This window comes from Mesocricetus auratus, unplaced genomic scaffold (genome assembly GCF_017639785.1).
Source record: "Mesocricetus auratus isolate SY011 unplaced genomic scaffold, BCM_Maur_2.0 Super-Scaffold_100027, whole genome shotgun sequence".
NCBI classification, from domain to species: Eukaryota; Metazoa; Chordata; class Mammalia; order Rodentia; family Cricetidae; genus Mesocricetus; species Mesocricetus auratus.
The window spans coordinates 23,132,152-23,153,203 of record NW_024429208.1 but is presented as its reverse complement, the minus strand read 5'-3'; the positions used below and the strand labels follow the sequence as shown (position 1 = coordinate 23,153,203).

Genomic DNA, 21,052 nt, shown 5'->3' with positions numbered 1-21,052 from the left:
CAAGCTGTTTTTAAATGGTCCAGCAGGCCAGGCTGTCATTAGATACCATGAAGCTGGACAAAGGCTTCCAGGACCCTTGGGAATGAAACCTAAAATAAGAGGGGCCCAGGAGAGATGTCAGGGCTGCGGGGACCACAGGCTTCGCCTCCGGCCTGTCTAGCATGGATGCATGGATGCGGGTCTAGCTGTCTGGGAGCTCTTTGCTGGGTCACCAAGAGTAAACATGAGGCTGACCTCTGTGCCTTCACCCACTCTATTCCTCCTGCCCTCCCCTAACCAAATGCTCCCAGTCACCCCATCCCAGTGACAGTGCCTGTCGGCGTTACATCCATGCCCCAAGGCCCTTTCCATCATTGGAGAAAAATGGCTTGTTCCAGTAGACTAAGTAGCAGAAGGGGCGCAGACAGGTTTTCCTGTTTATGCAAGTATTTATTTCTCCTGCCATCTACTGCCCACTCACTAGATAAGACACTGCAGAGCCTGCTGTGTCTGGCAGGGTCCTGGGAGCTGGTCTGTGGACGTGGACCTATGCAATGAACCAAGCACTCCCTCTGAGAGCGAGAGCTACAAGCACAGAGGCAGGTCTCAGTGAGATGATACCAGGGCCAGGGGATGCTGGAATTGACCCTGGGACCCCCTCTAAGTCCGGTGGCACAACACAGACCACGCCAGGCACAGCGTGAAAGTCCTTGTAAAGCCAAAAGGTTTGCAGCTCAGCCAGCAGTTGTGGGAAGGGAGAGAGATGAGGATCGGCTGCTGACGGGGACCCTACATACACAACGCAAACACACTCGGGGAACGCGTGCTCGCACTCACATGCACGAGCGTGCACACACCAGCTGCACCGGTTCACTGGCTCTATTCTGAGCTGGCTGTGAGGAGCCTGAGGAAACAGCCCTTCCTCCTGTCACATCTGACATGACAGCTTACGATGTCTTGAGGCTACCCTAATTACAGGGCTGGGCCCTGGACACTCACTGCCTACTGGAATGAGGTCTCCGGGGACAGTGTAGTCTGAGTCTTAGAGAGGCAGAGATCCACCAGGGCTTAGCGCCTGAGCCTGAACCGTCTCACTTTCTGTTTTCCTTAGGGAGACCTTAGTCCTTGGGGCACTGAGCTGATCTCTCTGCCTCCTGGCAGCTCCTGTTTGCTAGGCCCTATCCCGCATAACCAAGACAGTCACGGCTTCCTCCATAACCCTTCCTCTTTCTGATACCATGTCCCCTGCGTCCTGAGTGCCACCACGGAGGGGAAGGAAGACAGGACAAAGTAGAAGATAAAGTTCTAGTCCTGTTTCCAGCCAGGTACAAATCTTCCTCGGGCCTCAGTTTCTTCCTCAGAAAAATGGGTCTAATAAAACCTGCCCTGACTTCCTTACCTCTCTGAGGACGGAATGGACAAGCTCTACATTCTCAGAGAACTCAGTCAAAGCTGTGTGGTCCCTGCAAAGTATCCTGCAGAGAGAGCAAAGGGCAGCTGCAGCCACCCCGCCTCAGCTTTTTCTCAAACTCTTGCTGGGTGGAAGACAGAAGGCACAGAACACTGTTTCAAATACAGAACATAAGGATGATGGCTGCGCCGGGCGGTGGTGGCGCACGCCTTTAATGCCAGCACTCGGGAGGCAGAGGCAGGCGGATCTCTGTGAGTTCAAGGCCAGCCTAGGGTACCCAGAGAAACTCTCGTCTCAAAAAACCAAGAAGGGGGGGGGTACTGTCATCAGCCAAGGCCAGGGAAAATGCCTGCTGGTATTAATACTTGTAGCAGAGATTCACAGATGGGTCAGCCTGCGGGCTGGTAGCCATGCTGGAACACCTCAGCAGGGCCTGGGCCTCTCACACCAGCCCCAGCCGCCTCCTCTCTACACTAACCTCGTGAAGTGGCTCATCTCAAGAGACTTTCTTTCCTTTTCCCACGTGAGGCAGTTCTTTTTAAACGTTTATTTGTGTGCATGCGCGCATGTGCATGTGTGAGTGTATACTGAAGTCACGGGACGACTGGAGGGAGTCTGTCACCTCCTTCCTCGATGCAGGTCTAGGGGCTCACTCAGGCTATCAGATGCAGAGGCAAGTCCCTTTGCTTACTCACTGAGCCATCTCTCCAGCCCTTGAGGTGGTTCATAAAACTCCCTGAGCACCTGAGCACTCTGGCCCTGCACACACACACACACACACACACACACACACACACTCACTCACTCACACACACACACACACACTCGGCACCAAGGCTTAAGACACAACCTCATAGTTGCCCAGGAACTATGGAACTACGGTGTTGCTGTGAGCTGTGCCTCCAAGCCCAGGAGGCAGAGAGAGGCAAGACCGTCCCAGAAGGCCTTGGGTGCCCCCCCTCTGCATGTACCATACTACATTAGCCACAAAGAATGAAGGACCCTCGGCCATCACCATGAACTGCCCAGGGGCAGAGACAGGCATGTGTGTGACTCTTTTCATCTTGCTAGAACACAGGCTGGCACAGCCTTCTCCTTGGTCCGACTTGGTGTCAGCAAAGGACAGGTAAGGAGTGAGCGTGTGGGTGGGAGAGATGGCTCAGGGTTAAGAGCACTGGCTGCTCTTCCAGGGGTCTTGAGTTCAATTCTCACAACTAATGAGATCTGGTGCCTTCTTCTGGCGTGTAGACAGAACACTGTATACATAATAAATAAATAAATATTTTTAAAAAGAGGTGAGCATGTGCCAGTGAGCCTAGCCTCAGATGCATGAACACAAGCCCAATGAGTACTCAAAGCCTAGTACTCCCACTTGTGAGGAAAGGTGAGCTCTAGTGTACAAAGACCAGAATGAGGGGGCTGGAGAGATGGCTCAGAGGTTAAGCACACGGGCTGCTCTTCCAGAGGACTCGGGTTCAACTCCCAGCACCCACATGGCAGCTCACAACTGTCTGTTACTCCAGTTCCAGGGGATCCTGCACACTCACACAGACATACATGCAGGCAAAACACCGGTATGCATAAAAGTAAATTTTTAAAAATAAAAAAGACCAGACTGAAAAAGCTGAAACTAAAGTCTCTGCATCTCGATAAAACAGTGGGAGCCCCTCTGCACCCCCAGACTGTTTTGGGCATGTCGCAATATATCATGCCACCTCTTAACAAGGCAGCCGCACACAGATTTCCGTGCTGTTCATGCTCATATCATGCATGGGGGTTAACACACGAATGCGCCTTCTCGCTCCACAGGAGAACAGGGACCTCCCGTTTTCCTACTTCTCTGGAGCCCTGGGGTCACTTCATTGCCAAAAGCAGCACCAATGCCAAACACCAGCCACATGTTCCTAACGGCTTCTGATCAGCCTGTAAATCAACTGCTGAAGCAGTCTGGGTGGGGGCAGGAAAGACGGGTTCTGGAGGGTGAGGGGCAGAAGCCAAGTTGCCACACGCTGTTGGGAGCGTCATCTCAAGTCTATGTTCTTCTGGGAGAACTCGAGACGGAGAAAAAAATGCCGAGGGACAACTTGAAATGGATAGGATGTTGACATTCCCAGGCAGTGAGGCTGATGGAGGGGGCACATCCCAGACAGAGCCTGGGCCCATTTCCATCCAGAGCTGAGCAGCCACCACACGTGGCCCACGGGCCTGCTCTGTGGCCAGCTTGCCAGGCTCCAGCAGAGACCAGCTGAGGACCTCCAGTTTGAAACCAGAGGGCAGGGGCTTAACTGAACTCCCAAATACTGAAGGGAAGACCCGACTGCCAGTTTCTAGGAGTCAGTCCATGGGACGAGATGGGGGCTACAGCCTCAGCAAGCCTCCCCCACAGGCACCTAGAGACCCTGGACTGGAATGCAACATAAACTAGGGAGGGGCATGATGCCACTTAGTCACACAGGACCTTGTGTGGCCTGGCCCCCTATTACATGCACCACGGCTTCATCCGTGAACACACACTGGAATCTGAGGGCGTTCTGAAGCTAGGAGGACCATTACAGGACACAGGCCAAAGATGCAACCTCAGGGCCCTCCCCTCTGCCCAGCACTTACTAGGATCGGGCCCAGCCCCTGAGGACTTCCAAACACTGCCCCTTGACAGGAGTGTGGCTCCAGCCAGGCAGGTGGGTACCCAAGCAGTGAGAAGCTGAAAACCCTCTCCCTGGGTAGAACTCACATCCCCGTTTTCCACCTGTCAGTCCAGATGATCCATTCTGGCTCCTTCGCCTCTTTCATGGAACATGCAGAGCCCACCCCGCTGTCCACCCTGATCGTGGGTGTTTTCACAGTGCGGAGAAAGCGGGACTTTCCATACACAGCTCAGAGAAACTACACAGAAACTCCTCCATCGCGCGTGGTACAACTGGCCAGAGCCCCTCTGAGCCCGTGTAGATCTGGCCTTCTGTGCTAAGCATCTGGAACGGCTCAGGGGACAGCTCAGCCCACCATGATCTCAGACAGAACACAAGCCCAGGCCTTTCCAGGGCAAGACACACAGAGGACTTGGAGGAAGGACGCCCTTCTTGATAATGGAGGGAACATCCAAGTCCCCAAAAGCTGCCATCCTGAAACCTCAGGGCCATAAGAAGTCACGAATGCAGATCCTCCCAGCGTTGACCCCAATGGAGAGCTGACAGACTTCTACTTCCTAGTCACTAAATAGCCCTTCTGCTATGAAATGCCAACAGTTCGGATGACAGTTGAGGTTTAAAATTTCTGTTTCTTCCTTTCTTTAAGGATTTATTTTTATGTGGGGCAGTGATGGTTCACACCTTTAATCCCAGCACTTGAGAGGCAGAAGCAGGCGGACCTCTGTGAGTTTGGGGCCAGCCTGGGCTAAAGAGCAAGTGCCAGGATAGGCTCCAAAGCTACACAGAGAAACCCTGTCTTGAAAAACAAAAAAAAACCAAAGATTTATTTTTTGCGCGCACGGTTGTGAGTGTGTGTATGTAAGGCTATGTTGTGTGTGGGTACCACAAAGAACAGAAGGGGACATCAGATCCCCTGGCTCTCCTTACACCTTCTGAGGTGACAAAGGTCTCTGTGGATGGTTGTCATAGGATAGCAGAGTCAAAAATCAGACTGGGTTTGGTTCCCACACACACATAAAATCATACACACACACACACACACACACACACACACACACACACACACACACACCACGAAGACACACTGTCAAGATAAACGAGAGCTCACACCAGGACTTGAGCGTGTGGCTTTGATGGGACAGTACCTGCACAGCAAGCGCCAAGTCCTGGCTTCCACCTCCAGCAACCATGTACACCTGTGACCCCAATAATACCGCAGCAGGGACAGGAGGCTCAGAGGTCATTCTCATACACATTTGGGATTTGAAGCCAGCCCAGGATACAGAAAACTTTAATCTCAGCACTCAGGAGGCAAAGGCAGGTGAATCTCTGTGAGCTCAAGGCCAAGCTGGTCTACATAATGAGTTCCAAGCCAGCCAGAGCGTCACACTTCATAATGTCTTTTTTTTTTTTAAAAATCTATACACAAAAAAGCAAAATGCATCATTCCATTATGATGAGATGTGTTACACACTGCCTATAATGCATCATTCCATTATGATGAGATGTGTTGACACACCGATGCCTGTGTAAAAATAAACAAGTAAATCCAGAAGACACAACAGGAAACATGGAGCTGTCAGTGGCTGTGGACCGGCTGCCAAGGCTGTGAGGTTTCTTTCTGTGGCCCTGAGCCTGCTCTAGCTTCCCTGTTGCAATGGCAACCGTGGACCAGACTAAATGCACTCACTGGGCAATATGTGAACTGCATCTCCATAGCTTGGTCACAACAAAACATGGCCTTGGTGTGGCCCGGGCCCCATGTTATTCCAATTCCAAGCCATAAGTACTGTCATCTCAGAGCCGTGGAACATCCAGAAACTCTGGGACAGCCTCAGTAACCTGCATTTCGGCCAGCCTGAAGGTACTGGGGTGCTGCGGTAGGAGACCTCGGCTCACCATAAGTGACTGTCAGCCTCGGCTGCACCCTGAACTCACCTAGGCAAATTTTAAAAGCTAGACTCTCACACTGGTCACAAAACAAACTAAGCGGGACTCCAACAGGGAGCTCAGCCACCAGATGCTAAAAGTTCCCCATTGGCCTGCTGCACAGGCAGGGTGAAAGCCCCTTTGAGAGTTGCACCCCCCATCCCAGACCCACACTGCAGTACCTGTAAGAACTTGTTCTAGGGGCTGGGAAAGATGGCTCAGATGGGAAGGTAATGAACACAACAGTGAAGTCCTGAGTTTGAATCCCCCAAACCCAAAGAAAACCAGATATAGTAGGTCTTGCCTGTAACCCCAGCATTTCTACAGCAAGGTTGGGGGGGTGGGGACAGGAGAATCCTTGAAAGCTCAGGGCCATCTAGCACACAAAAGACCCCACCTCAACATAAGGTGGAAGGAGCCAGAAAGGTGGCGTGGCCAGGAAAAGCATTTGCTGTTTAGGTTTGATGACCCAAGTTCAATACCCAGATCCCACATAAAAATGGAAGGAAAGAACTTCTGACCCTTGATGCTCACTGTGACACACATCCCCGCCCGTCATACACACACTAATAGTCAATAGAATTACTTAAAAAGAAATAAGATGATCTGGGCAAGACGTCTCAGCAGGTAAAGGCACTTGTTGCCAAACCCAACAACTTGCATTCAATCCCCATGAAATTTACTGGTGAGAGAGAATAATTCTAGAAAGCAGTCCTCTGTTCTCCACACGTGCCGTGGCATGTATGTACACACACACACAGAGGGGGAAGAGAGGAGAGAGAGAGAGAGAGAGAGAGAGAGAGAGAGAGAGAGAGAGAGAGAGAGAGAGAGAGAGAGAGAGAGAGAGAGAGAGAGAGAGAGAGAGAGAGAGAGAGAGAGAACTTGCAGTGAGGCTCTGGGTTCAATGGGAGGTGATTGAGAGGGATTTACCCTAACGTAGCTCACTGGGGCCACCTGGTGGCCACACTTGTGAATAACTGCATCTAGCTCCCGACCTCTGCAGGGACCCTGGGTAGAGCCCAGGGATTCTCCTTCAGAAACTTGGCCTTGGGAATATGAAGGGCATCTTGGTGGGGGAGGTGGGGAGGGGCCCCACTTGCTCAGCTTCCTCCATTAAACACTCCACTGTGAAGGCAGCCAAGCTACCGCCCCTGAAATACAGCTCTGATCCCCACCTCCACCCCTGCCACCTCCCTCCCCAGGAGTAAAGCCAGCTTTACTCATCCAATCTCACTTCTGGTGACAGCTGACAACATTGTGCTACCAAATGGCCTTCGGTGCCTCCAAACCCACTAGGAACCCTCAGTCCTCCTGGCCTCTGCCCATGTGGCCTGGGAGCCCTGCAGTGACTCCTCTTGAGCTATGTGAGGCCAACTCCTAGCTTCTCCTTGCAGCCCAGGCCCCCTATGCTTCCTGCTCTCTCTCATCACAGAGGACATACAGGTACAGAGTCCCAAGGAGGCGAGGCCTGTGAGCTTTGGGACGCCAACAGGAGGGCCCAGATTACTGAGTGTGGTACCACCCCTGAGCAGGTGGTCCTGAGTTGTATAAGCAAACAGGCTGACCAAGGCATGAGGAGCACGTCAGTAAACAGCGTTCTTCCACGGTCTCCGCATCAGTTTCGGCCTCCAGGGTCCTACCCTGGCTTTCCGCGATGATGGGCTAGAAGCTGTAAGGTAAGACAAACCCTGCCCTCCCCGGTCATCCTATTTCATCACAGCACTAGAAGCAGTGTGAGACACAGGCGTGACTAACTCATAGGAACCTGGAGACAGGTGCCTAATCACAGGTACATTGGTCTCCCAAGTGTGCCACGTCTGCTTGGAAGCTCCTGACCCGCCATCTCTCTCTCTCTCTCTCTCTCTCTCTCTCTCTCTCTCTCTCTCTCTCTCTCTCTCTCTCTCTCTCTCTCTCTCTCTCTCCCTCTCTCACACACACACACACACCCGTGAGTGGCAACTTCTTAGTGTGAACTTTTCCCAGGCTTACCCCACACGCCCAGCCTGCCTCCACACGGGGGCCAGCCCTCTGACGCAATCAGGATCTAACCCCATGGCCCCAAGCCAAGGCTGTTCTGGATCATTCTGGTCATGTGCCCCCAGCTTGAGGATGAACAAGTGACCGGACCCAGCCTCCTCTTACAAGCCTCCTCTTACAAGAAGCTGCCCTGAAAATCATCCCGCCTCAGAATATACTGCCTGCCACCTCTCGGTACCACGCAGCACTGCCTCTACCCACCTGCCACCAGGCTGAGAAGCAGGGACCTCTGCCCCGTGACTAACCCAGTTCCCACACTCCAGAGTCCTGAAGCTGCAAACGCCACCACCTGCCTAGCCCCAAGCCCTATGACCGGCAGAGAAGGGGGACCAGGGCAGACTCAAAGGCATATTCTTTCTAAATATCTGAAAGCCCCAGATTCATAGTTATCTGAACCATTCTGAAGACCGTATCTTTATAATTTAGTGAGTTATTAAAACATAATTTGGGAGGACTGGCAATATGGCTCAGTGGGTAAAGGCGACTGCCACCAAGGTTAACCACCTAAAACCATTCCCCAGGCTCTCCATGGCGGAAGGAGGGAACCAGCTCCTACAAGTTGTCCCTGATCCCCACACCCATGCTGTGTGCGCACAAATGAGTAAAATGTGTAAGATAAAATAATATTTGACTGATCAGATTAAAAATAAAAACAGTAAATAGGGACCAGACCCAGACCCCAAATGGTGTAGACAAACCTGTCTTGGGGTGTAGCCGAGGGCAGCACCACGCAGCACTCAGCTTTGTCCCTGCTGACTGTCTGTCACACTGCCACCCCAAGGATAACGTACTAGAATCGAGCTCCACCCTGCCGGGGTCTCAGGTGTTCCTCTCGGCCCCTCCCACGGCAGGTTATCCCAGAGCGGGTGAGAGTGGCTTGGGGCTGCTGAGGTATCTGTTTCCAGGTCCACATCCCCTTCCGAGAGATGGGAAAGTGTCCAAAAGGGAATTTTGAGAGAGAGAGAGAGAGAGAGAGAGAGAGAGAGAGAGAGAGAGAGAGAGAGAGAGAGAGAGAGAGAGAGAGAGAAGTAGAAGGGCCCACTGGACCTGCTGCCGCCTCAAACCTGCACCGCCTATCTCCCCACCACGTGAGCCCATCCTGCAGAGCCAGGAGCCCAGGGGGCAGGACCCACCTGCCGGAAGGTGCAGATGATGATCTCCCGAAGGTGGTAGTGCATAGGTGTCATGGTCTCGCTGACCGTGTCCAGTGCCGCGTCCACCTCCTTCTTCACATGGTGGCCATCCGGCAGCAGCTGTACCACCTTCATCACCACCTGGGGCCAGAGGAGGGGGAATGGATGGAAAGCCAGGAGGGAGGATCCTCAGCCCTGCGCCCTCACGCCCACTTCTCAGGCTGTAGGGGGATGTGGTATTGCTTCAGGGCACACACCGAGTGCTTTTTCCATTCATAGGCAAGACTTTGTGAGCTGCTCGGAAGATCTGTACATGTACATTTCAATGCATATATTACTTGCTGTCTATGTGTGAGATGCGTATGCAGGTGTGACGTGTGTGAATGCGTGTGACGTATGAGTGCATGTGTATACTGATGCATGGACGTGCGCACACGTGGAGGCCACTGGAGGGCGTCGAGTGTCCTGCTCTCTGTCCACCTTATTGCTTTGAGATAGGGTCTCTCACTGAAAGCGAGCCTAGGCTGGCCTCCAGCAAGGCCCATGATCCTCTTCTCTCTGCTCCGCACAGTGCTGGGGTTACACGTGCACGTAGCCATGCCTGGCTTTTATAGGTCTAACTACTGGAACGCACGTTCTCATGCTTGAACACCATTCAAAAATTCTAAGAAGCCGAATGTGTTCATCTCTTTTGGTCATTTCTGTCCTTCAGAGAGCAGCAAGGGCCTAGGGAGACAATTCAGTTGGTAAGGCACTTGCTGCTCAAGGATGAAGACCAGCTGTCTATTCCAAGAACCTATGTAAAAGGCCAGGCAGAGTGGCACATGTCTGTCCCTAGGCAGGGAACAAAGACTGGCAGATCCCTAAGGCTTGTCAGTCAGCCAGTTTAGCTAAACTGGAGAGCCCCAGGCCAGGGAGACCCTGTCTCAAATAATGATGATGATGATGATGATGATAGTTATTATTATTAAAAGTAGCCAGATTCTGAGGGATCACACCCAAAGTTAACAAAAATAATTCTTTAGCCGGGTGTTGGTGGCGCATGCCTTTAATCCCAGCACTCAGGAGGCAGAGGCAGGCGGATGTCTGTGAGTTCGAGGCCAGCCTGGTCTACAGAGCAAGTTCCAGGACAGCCTCCAAAGCCACAGAGAAACCCTGTCTTAAAAAACAAACAAAAAAAACAAAAAACAAAAAACAAAAAAAATTCTTTAAAGGGTAAAGAGATGGCTCAGGTGTTAAGAGCATGGACTGCTCCGCATTTGCAGAGGCTTAAGAGTTAAACTGCACTGAGCCATAGTCTGTCCATCTGGGAAGCAAAAAGCCAGCCCCACCCCCACTAAGCTGCCAGCAAGACCCAAGATTCCAGTCTGCAAGCACTCCCAGGGACCCAGGGAGCATACCCACCTGAAACTCGCCCTTGGTAAACTTGGCATCAGGCACGCTCACGAGTTCCTCCTCGCCCACCTCAGGGCAGCCCTGAGGGATGACACAGTTAGACGGAGATGTCCCCCTTCTACCTCATCCCCACACCCAGAAGTCCTGCTGGGGGTCTGCCAGAACCGATGGGAGGGATCCCAGGATGATATCAAGCATGACCTCTGCCCTTCCACATAAGCCATAGCCAGTCCCCACCCTTGTCTGGGATGGCCTCACTCGGAAGGTCATACATACCCCGATGTGCCAGCAGGCCAGCACAGCCACCACCATGGCAGTTGTGGTCCGGCCCTGGCCGCTAAGGCAGCTGAAGACAAAGCCTGTGCCTGGGTCCTTGGTGAGAGCAGCCCGCAGGGCCCCAAGCAGCCGGTCAAAGTCCTGAGGTGACAAGACCACAGTCTGAGTCCAGGGGTGTCTGTCACTGGCTGCCCAGACTTACACTGGTGACCCCCATCCAAATGGCAGCCCCATTTTCTGTTACCATGTGCCCATCACACACAACCTTGTCCATGTGCACACACAGAGCTCACTGGGTTAATACACAAGACCACGTGTGTGAAAGCTGCGCTCTTGTATATGTCCCCATCCCAGGCACCCAGGACTGATCATATGAGCAGATACAACACACTTCTGGGACTCAGTATGCCAGCCCTCTACCTGGTGGGTCAGGCACTGATGTTTTCTAGCCTGGTGCCCAGGCCCTGCCTGAGAACGGTCCCGCCTGAGCTCATCCAAGCATTTGGAGAGCAGCCACCAGGGGGCAGCACTTCACGGGCTGTGACCACACAGAGCTGGGCAAAAGCAAACAGCCCTGACACTATCACAGAGACATCCACAGGCCACACGTGTCAACAACACACAGCCCACAGAAGACAAACCACACCGATGGCTACAAACATACATCTGTCAGCTACCACATGAACACCACTCAGTCACACAGCTTGATTCCACAGGGTTTTCTCCATGAGCACCCCCTACCCCATCCCCCATAGATGCACCATCTACACACAGCCCACAAACACAAGACACATGCCATGAACCCCGCAAGAACCTACACCCCACACCACCAGGACACCATGCATCATATCCCTCCAACAGACATGTGAGCACACTCTCTCTCTTTCCTGCAACCCACAGTATACATGCCTACAACACATCACACACACACACACACACACACACACACACACACGCACACACACACGCACACACACACACACACACATACTCACGCACACAGAAAAGATGGGAACATGCTTCTGAGGCCACATATGGACCCCATTAGACAATCCCTGGCTCCATTATGGAGTTGAGCTGCTTTTCCCAGGTCTAGGAAGAGGAAAAGAGATCTGGTCCCCAGAGGCCTGGCCCCTCACCTCCTCCCGGGGGGCGCAGAAGTCTGGCACAGGAATACGGTGGTAGGTAAGGCCAAGGCAGGCCCCCTGGTGCTGGCTGAAGACCTCCTGTGTGGTCAGACACTTCTGGAACCTGGGGGTGGTAGGGTTCTTCTTGGTGTCGGGGGCAGGAGCCCTCAGGTGGGCCTTCAGCTGGGCCTCCAGGGCCTGGGCAGGAGCAGGACAGAGGGCAGAGGCCACTGAGACAGGTCTGAGAGGCAGGAGCCTGCTGGGGTCATGACTGACTAGTGCTGACTTCCCAGCCCCAACCTCAGGTCGGAACCACACCAGAGGCGGAAAAGCCACAGAAGTATGGGGACACGGGAACACAGGTCTGGAACAGCAGCTGCCTGAAACGTCCCTCTGACTCTCTCCCTCATCCCCATCCCCCTTCTCTCCTGAATGCCTCCCACGTAGACCATGCAAAAAGCCAGAAACCTTACCTCCAGCTGCTCAGGGGCCAGGGTTGGTCCGGGTGGCCATAGGCTGTGTATGTGACCATCACACTCCAGCACAACTTCCTCCCTCAGGTTGATCCAGACCACCTGTCGTAGCTTCCTCTTGGCATCAGACAGGTAGGCCAGGATGCTGCCCAGGGCCTGGGGGATGAGGGGCTGTCAGGGCCAGGGCTAGCCTTTCCCCCGTCCCCATGTTTGGACCTGGGCCTGGGAGCGGCAGGCACCTTAGCACTGGGCTGGGCGGTGCCATAGATAGGCATGCGAGGTACACGCCGGAAGTTGGCTACGTCCATCTCTCTGACGGTGCTGAGCTCGTCCGGGGAAACAAGATCATCTGCTTCCTGTAGGGAGGACATCACGCCCGATGTCATAGTCACCAACCATATCCAACCTCAGTGGGCAAGCGTGGGGTGGGAACAGTGCCCTACTGGGTGCAGTGCCCTGCTGGGTGGGTGCAGGGCACACATGGCTGGACACCTGCAGCCTTACTGGTGTCCTGGCACGGATGTAACGACCCACACCCTCCAGAGGGCTCCAGCTCAGATGTCCTACAGGATCCGGGCTTTGAGACTAAGGAGAAGGTTCTAGAACAGTAGCCGGAACGTGGGGCCTGATCACGGTACAATCTATTCACGGAGAAGCCTGCAGGGCCCCTGGCCAATACATTCCCCGCCCTATAGAAATCTAGGACTCCTGAGCCCAGCCCCCTCCACAGGTATGCGGCTACTCACCAGGGAGCCCTTGGCGATGAGGTCCCCGGGAGCCACGGGCCCCGCTGAACTCAGCATCACGGGCAGACGGTACAGCTCAGGGTGGGTACACAGCCATCGACTGAAACTGAGGGCAAAGGCCAGGGGGTACTGCAGCCCGAGGCCAAGAGAGACGGGGCATTGAGGGGTGTGGGGACGTTTAGAGCCCTCCTTGCCTAGCCACAGAAAGGGAGCCCAAAAAGGTAGCATGGCGGTCCAGGGGGAGAGCGCGTAGGTGAGGGAGGACCAAGACGTTTGCTGCCCTGACCAAGACAAAGTCTAGACCTGGGCTGAGAAGGAAACGGGGACGTGGGGTGAAGGCAGAAACAACACTCATCTGGATCCCTTCCTGCCCTTTCCAACCTTCCTCAGGGGCCAACACACACAATACCACTCTATTCCCCATCCCGTGGGGTCCCTGTTGCTGGGGTGAGAGGACCAATGCTCCCTCAGCCCCACCTGCTCATGTAGATAGTAGTTAAACAGGATCAGGTAGAAGTACAGCTCCAGGCTCCACAGCGCCCTCTGCTGGACAGCATGCTGGCTACCACTTTCCTAAGGACAGGTGGGGGAAGGGAAGAAAGGAGGTGTTAAACACGGGGCTGCACCTAGCTGTATATAGAAGAGTAGAAACTCCCAGAAGGCACTCGATAGCTCCATGGCAGTTCTGCCAGGCTGGAAGTCCTTCACGTGCCTATCCTATCTGTCATGGCTCATCTGTAGCTCAGAACTCTAGTGACCACACTGGGCATGGGTGACTCTGGTGCAGATGGGGCCTTGGCTCATCTGTAGCTCAGAACTCTAGTGACCACACTGGGCATGGGTGACTCTGGTGCAGATGGGGCCTCTCCAGGTCAGTTCCCAGCCCTGGGACAGGGGACAAGGATGAGCAGCTGACAACGACGACTCCCCTTGTCGACTCCCCTTGTCATGTTCCGTTTCCCCCATGTAGAAGAGGCCGCCACAAACACCCTTTCCTTTTCTTAGAGGCCCTCTCCTTTAAGAACCAGGAACACAAGCCAGGCAGTGGTGGCGCTCGCCTTTAGTCCCAACACTCGGGAGGCAGAGGCAGGGGGAGCTCTGTGAGTTCAAGGTCAGCCTGGTCTACAGAGTGAGTTCCAGCCAGAGCTACAGAGAGGAAACCCTGTCTCAAAAAAACTTAAAAAGACAAAACTAGGATCTCTCTCTCTCTCTCTCTCTCTGAATGCAGCTGACAACTGACAGGACCCTTCTCCCCACCTCCTCCAGGCATTGGGGTATCAGAGAGGGCCCATGAGTCCCACCCCTTGACCTCCAAATGTCACGGTTCTCCAGCCAGGTCAGTAACCTAGAAAGCAAGTGAGCTCTGAATCGAATTGGCCTGAGAGAAGAGTCAGGGCCTATGATAAGGCTGGGTGGGCTCCACCCCACCCGCACCTTTGGGAATCTGCGCCTCCAGGGGCTACCGCAGCCTTTTCTATAGAAAACTAGAGCATGAGTATACTAGATGTTGGGGGTGGGCACAGTCTCAGTCACACCCTCTATGTTGCCATGGCAGCATGATAGCTCTGCCAGTGGCACGTGAGTCAACCACAAGACGACGCTAGCGAAACAGAGATGGAGCATGAGCCAAGCTCTGATGGTCCCTGCTGACCCCTGGTCCAGACTAAGGGATAACCCTGGGCTCTGACGACCCCCGCTGCAGATGCAAGAGGGGAATCCTAACGTTAACGCGACATGAAGTCGCTCCAGACAAAAGCAATTACAGGATGGGGGACCTGAAGCAGCTCACGGTCAACAACTGGTGCCTGGCTGGCGACAGTAGCAGGTGACAATCAGTCCTCTTCTAAGTGGTCCATGCATCTTTCCTCACATCACCCCAACAGTCCTCCCGGCCACTTACCATCCCTGCCCCACTTCACAAACGGGGCAATGAAGGTACAGTACTTGCCCAAGCCCCCACCCTGTAAGTGACACTACAACTATGACCAGACCGGGAGCCCCCCACTCTGACTCATCAGACCTGGCTATGAGTTTAAGAGACAGCCACTAAAAATCTTCTCAATGACAAAAATCCATGGATTCACATTAAAACTAGAAGCAGGGGCAGCTACACAGAGAATCACAAGCAAACAAACAAACAAACAAACAAACCACACAGTAAAAAAGCATGCCTGGGCAGTGGCCGGCATGAGGAGCCATTGTTTTTCCTGGTTCTGACTTCTCAGTTTTCCCATCACAGAACACAGCTCTCAAGGACTTTTTTTTTTTCAGGGTCAAAGAAAGAAAAGGTTGCAAGGGCTTAGATTCTTTCCGTATGCTGTACAGAAACACTGTTAGCCCCCTCTTCTCCCTAGAGCTAGGGACAGGGACCGTGAGCCAGCTCAGCACTCCTGAAGTTGTGGGATGGATACAGCCTGCTCTTCCCAGGGAAGCCCCAGACCGTTCCTTTGTAGGAAGAGCTCCTGTATGAATCCCCAGAGGCCCCCAGAGGCCTCTGAAGTAAAGGCTGGATCCTGGAGTGACACCGAGGGAAGGGAACAGGTTCCTTAAGGGGCAGAGCCCAGCAGAAGTGCTTTAGCTCATTAGAGATGTGCTCCAACAGGGGGACTGCAGGATGCTGGCTGCCTCTTCTTAACTTTTTGTCCCCTGGCCATGATGTGAGAGAAATGCTGTCCCACCATAATGGGCTGGCCTGAAGAACAGAGCTAATGAGGTATGCACATGCCCTCTCCCCTCCTCTCCTCTTTTCCCTCCCTCCCCCTCTCCCCTTCTCCCTACCTCTTCTCTCTGCTGACCTGAAACACACCATGCATCCCAGGCTACCCTTGAGCCCATTCCCCCCACACGCACCCCTGCCTCAGCGGTAGTGTGGGTATTACAAGCCTGCACCAGCCCTGGCTAAGCCTTTCCTTTTTACAAGCCAACTGTCTCGGCTTCAGGTTTTCCATCGCCCTAATGTAAGGCTGACTAATGCGATCAACTGGGAAACGTCTGCGTCCAGTGGTCTCAGCAGGCCCCTCTGTCCGTGTGTTTATTCTGCAGCCAAGAGACCTGCTCAGAAAAAATAAACTTCCTCTTCCTCATCCTTCCCGCTGGTCCAGCTGCCCACCCCACCCCCTCCAGAAGCTAGCGGAGAAGCAGCAGCCAGGAACAATCAGGCTGAAAAATCCCAGTCCCCAGGCAGAGTGCAGCATGCTCCTCCCGGCCTCACCTGCGCTGCGATCTCTGGCCTGATGCCTTCCAGCTTCCTCTGGTTCTTCAGGACCTCTTCCTTCAGGTCGTGTAACTCTGCACAGGCAGTGACAGCTTGATCCACCTAGGGCCAGAACAGGGGACAGAGAACGGGAGAGGACTGTCAGAGAGAAAGAGAATGAGAGATGAAGAGACACACACACACACACACACACACTCACACTCACACTCACAGACACACACACAAACACACACACTCACAGACATACACTCACACACGCACACACTCACAGACACACACACTCACAGACACACACACCAGTGACAGGAGCAACCACACCCCTCCCCCTTTCTGGCCCAGCCCCTCACTCACCTCCTCCACCATCTTCTTCCCCTGGGGCACCATGCAGATGAAGCCTTGGATCACCTGAAACTGCTCCATGGGCAGGGGTTTGGTCAGCAAGGAGGCAGCCCTGACAAGGCGAGAGTCAGGAGTGTGTTGAGGGACAGCCACGCAGCCCTCTACCACCCATCAGCCCCCTGGGAAGCATCAGACTTCAGGCTCCTTCTGCATTTCACTGGGAGAATGAAGGCCCAGAAGGGCCCAGTGCCTCTCCAGGACACCATGCAAGCCTGGCAAATAAGGCAATGATGCCAGGCTTCTGGATGTGGCCCCATCATCCTGGAAATGGCTTTCCCCTCTCCTCTCTTGTCCTTCCAACTCCTTGCCTGGCTGGACCCCAGGACTCACTCTGGCTGGGAGGCGGTTCTACGGTAGTGGAACAGCACGAGGGTACCCAGGACCATGCCCACGTTGGTCCTGCCCACACCTGACTGGCAGCTGAACAGGAGGGCAGGGGGAAGCCCGTGGTTATCTCGGAGCCACAGAAGGCTGGGGGTCTCCTGCAGGAGGGAACATGAATGACCATCAGGCAAGAGTGTGACAGGAAAACCCCGAGGCTGAAGCCCAGGCAAGCTCATGACATCTGCAACAAGCTGGGGTCAAACAAGTGGCACTGCCTCTGATGTCAAGCCCACAGCCAGATCTGATCCATCTGATCCCAGGGCCTCAGGGCCTGCCCCTGCCCAGTCTCAAGGGAACTCAGAGAACATGCCAGGAATCTCGTGGGGTCTGGAATAGGAGCCACTCACAGGGTCCCAGGCCCTACACTGACCTGACGCCCCTCCCCATGTAATACAAATTAAGGCACTATCCCAAAATGGGTTGGGACAGAAGCCCCCCTCCTCCCCAGTAAATATCAGCAAACAAGCCTGTGGGACAAGCTTGACTGAAGAGAGGAAGGAGAGGTCTGGAGAGGAGGAACAGCCTCCAACACCTCACAAGTGAGTGTGCAGCCAAGCCACGGCTAGAACCGGGTCCTCCAGGCATTAGTACTAGACTCTGGCATTAGAGAATTGCAGCATGTGTACTCGAGTGCACCTGTGCACACACAGATACCTGCACACACACTGCAGAAGGATACATATATGCATACATAAGGACATAGACACCACCCCACACCCCAAAATATCGGACCCTATATACATCATACATCGAACATTCCATAGAAACAGTCTGAGGCCACACCACCCTGGGCATCTCCATGGAGATCAATGAGTGGCACCTGTTCCTACCTACCAATCCCAGAACTCCCCTTAGTCCCACTTACCCGGAGGACACTGACAAAGGCATCAAACTGGGCTTCCAGGGGGGCCCCTTGCTCTGGCAGGGGGAGGCGGTGATACCTGCCAGAGGAAGAGAACAGCCCATGAGCCGGGCAACGACCCTGAGCAGCGGCAGCTCAAGCCCTCATCCCCAAGCACAGGCCTGACGTGCAGACGGGGGAACTGAGGTAGCAGCTGGAGAGCCAGCCCAGAGAGGACGTCAGCTCCAGGTACCTGTAGGTGGGCTGAAGGAACAGCGGCCGCTTATACACCTCCTCGGTCACGTGCACATCATCCTCACCTCGGATGGCTACGGCGTGCGGCTCCCCACTCGGGACCTCTGTGTTGTGGTACACGTGGTACGTGTTCTCTCTCAGCTGGGCAAAGTCGTGGATCTGGCGTGGGAAGCAAGAGTCAGAGGGATACGGCCTGAGCGGCCTGGGCCTCCCCGACTGCCCCTGCCCAGCTCTGGCGACCAGGTCACAGGGAGTCTATACGCAGGCTTCTTTTCCTTCAAGGGGGAGCCACATGGCAAGAGGCACTCTGTCCTGTCTACAGGGATCAAGCCTACGGGCAGCCAGACCTGCATGGACTGACCGTGACCTCCACGGAGGTCAGCCAGAGGGCTCTGCCCAGGGGGCAGCGTAAATGCACTAAGCCGCCTGAATCCCAGGACCGGGGGCTCAGCCAGCTGAAGCAGATGTCAGAGAGGCAGGGAGAGGTTGGTCCCAGCAGGACCAGGACTCCCCCACATACATCTACACTGTGACCCCCGCATCCCACTCATATACCTCTGTGCTGTGTCAGCTGTCTCAGAGCCCCCCACCGAGCCTCTGTGCCGTGGGAAAGAAGAAGACACCCCAGAATCTGAGACAGAACCAGCAAACGACTCCTTAGGGCTCCCACGTGACCCGTAAGTAACCAAACTTCAGCCGTGGGCACCCTACCCTAGATCTCTTCTTACCAGACCAGACCCCTCCCTAAACCAGGACTGGGGGGTGAAGGAGGAGCATGGTGAGGGAGGGACAGAAATAGGCCAGCTTGGAACAAGAGGTCAACTGTGCAGCTAATAACCGCTCACCCAAGCAGGGCAGGGGAGTGTGGGCCAGCGAGGGCCGGGTGGCTCCCACACGCAGAATGGCTGCAGGGGCAGGCCTGGAGAGCAGACTGGAGTCTCCGCTCACCCATCTCAGGCCAGCTAGGGAGAAGTCCTCTATCACGGGCCCTCACCTCTTTCCGGATGGCCAGCTCCAGGCTCTCAGCCTTGACCCCCGGCCCAGGGCTCCTAAGGTTTTCATGAAGGCTCTCCCTGTCTCGAGGTGTGTAGGAGACGAAGTCTTCCTCAGCACGCAAAAACAGCACAGGCTCCTCCCGCACACAGAAGATGATACACTCCTATCAAAGAGAAGCCATTACCCCTGTGTCACACGGGCACCTGTCCCGTGTCCAACATCTAGGCCTTTGCCCAGATAGTTCCTCCCTCATCCGGGGTGAAACACCGAACCAGTCCCTTCAACAGGAATCCTAAAGAAACTGAAGTTCGGTCTAATTGCTACCTGCCCCCCCCCCAACTCTCCTCAGTCAGCAAGAATCAATTCTCCTCTTGGGGCGACTGTCTTTTCACTCTCCGAGGCAAGTCCTGTTAACATGTCAGTGGGTCTGTCTTTTCTCTCTGGGCGGGCTGCACATCACCCAGGCAGAATCACTCTAGTCCTTTCTTTTTTTTTTTTTCCCAAGACAGGGTTTCTCTGTATTGTTTTGGAGGCTGTCCTGGAACTCACTCTATAGTCCAGGCTGGCCTCGAACTCACAGAGATCCACCTGCCTCTGCCTCCCAAGTGCTGGGATTAAAGGTGTGCGCCACCACCGCCCGGCTACACTCTCGTCCTTTCCACGGCCCACAATACCTAGCGCAGAGTCCTGGGTGAATCAGTTGTCTGACAAAGACCAGCTAAGAAAGGCTAGACTGCCTCTCCACCAAGCAGTCAGCCATTGGCTGAGCTACAGCAGAGCCGTCTCCAGGGAGCTAGGGTCAAGCTGGAAAGACGGGGCCTGCACACAGCTCTCCATTCTTGTCCACTCTGCCACTCAACCCCCTCCCAAGCCAATACAGTCACTGCCACAGCTGAGGACCTGGAATCACAGGAGCCCCTTGGCCTTACCCCAACTCCTTCAGGCAGGTGAGAGAGAGCGTTTGGAAGCAGGAACTTGTGGTCTGATTGCCTGGGTCTGAGCCTTCAGACACCACACAGGAGCTGTGTGACCTTGAACAAGCCACTTTCCCTCTCAGGACCTCAGTTTCCTGCTCTAAAAAAGGGGGCCCTTCCTCACAGAGTTGACAGATTTAGGGGTCAGCCAAGACCATCATGTGGCAGTCTCTAGAGTTGGAAAGTGGCTCTCTTGTCACCTCTCACTTCCTCCAAGAGTGGGGTGCACAAGAGGCTTCTGACCTTGGGCACCGCCCCCCACAGGACAATGCTATAAATACTCTCCAGTTTCTGCCTGAAGGTTAAGGCCTGGCCAAAGCCACACTCCCTTCCCCAGCCCCAGGTGAACCACTCCAGAGCCATGGAGGGCCAGTCTGGGACACAGCAAGCTTACCTTGTGCCCGTCCTTCTGGAGTTTCTGCAGGACCTTCCTGAACCCCAAAAGGCTGGGCTGTCCCATGCCAAACACAGGGAGCCCGCCCCGCACCTGCCGAAAGTTGGGAGCTCCACAGCTCCCCAAGGTACCCAGCATGTCCATCTTCTCAGTGACATCACGCACCAGGAAATAGCGGCCCTGGCAGAGAGAATCACAACAGGTCAATCTGGGATGCAAGGGTTTCTCCTCAGGTAGACCTCTGTCCCGGGCTCTAGGGAGCTGGGAGGAAGGACCTGTGGTGGGGGTGGGGACGTGGTTCTGCAGGTTCACGGGGCAGACATCCGTGTCAGCAATGGTGTTTGATTCAGGAAAACAAAGAAGACTTCACATAGAAGGTGGCCTTGGAGCCAGCCAGGCCTTGAAGAGAGCAGAGATTGGAACTGCAAGCCAGCGCTGACTCCA

At 54.4% G+C, this 21,052-nt stretch overlaps 1 protein-coding gene across 2 annotated transcripts in view; it reads right to left on the bottom strand.

Annotated features, from left to right (window-relative positions):
• The window catches only part of Pald1 (phosphatase domain containing paladin 1), a 60,664-nt gene that overhangs the window by 6,898 nt on the left and 32,714 nt on the right, over positions 1 to 21,052 (bottom strand). For both annotated transcript variants that reach the window (XM_013113959.3, XM_005070838.4), the window contains exons 4-18: positions 20,609 to 20,788; positions 19,239 to 19,403; positions 18,243 to 18,403; positions 18,014 to 18,089; positions 17,095 to 17,246; positions 16,717 to 16,816; positions 16,363 to 16,467; positions 13,629 to 13,724; positions 13,152 to 13,280; positions 12,645 to 12,761; positions 12,406 to 12,561; positions 11,945 to 12,130; positions 10,806 to 10,946; positions 10,539 to 10,610; positions 9,135 to 9,275 (exon numbers count right to left, since the gene is read on the bottom strand). In XM_013113959.3, the coding sequence (XP_012969413.1) occupies positions 9,135 to 9,275; positions 10,539 to 10,610; positions 10,806 to 10,946; positions 11,945 to 12,130; positions 12,406 to 12,561; positions 12,645 to 12,761; positions 13,152 to 13,280; positions 13,629 to 13,724; positions 16,363 to 16,467; positions 16,717 to 16,816; positions 17,095 to 17,246; positions 18,014 to 18,089; positions 18,243 to 18,403; positions 19,239 to 19,403; positions 20,609 to 20,788 (1,977 nt within the window). The remainder of the gene's footprint in view (positions 1 to 9,134; positions 9,276 to 10,538; positions 10,611 to 10,805; positions 10,947 to 11,944; positions 12,131 to 12,405; positions 12,562 to 12,644; positions 12,762 to 13,151; positions 13,281 to 13,628; positions 13,725 to 16,362; positions 16,468 to 16,716; positions 16,817 to 17,094; positions 17,247 to 18,013; positions 18,090 to 18,242; positions 18,404 to 19,238; positions 19,404 to 20,608; positions 20,789 to 21,052) is intronic.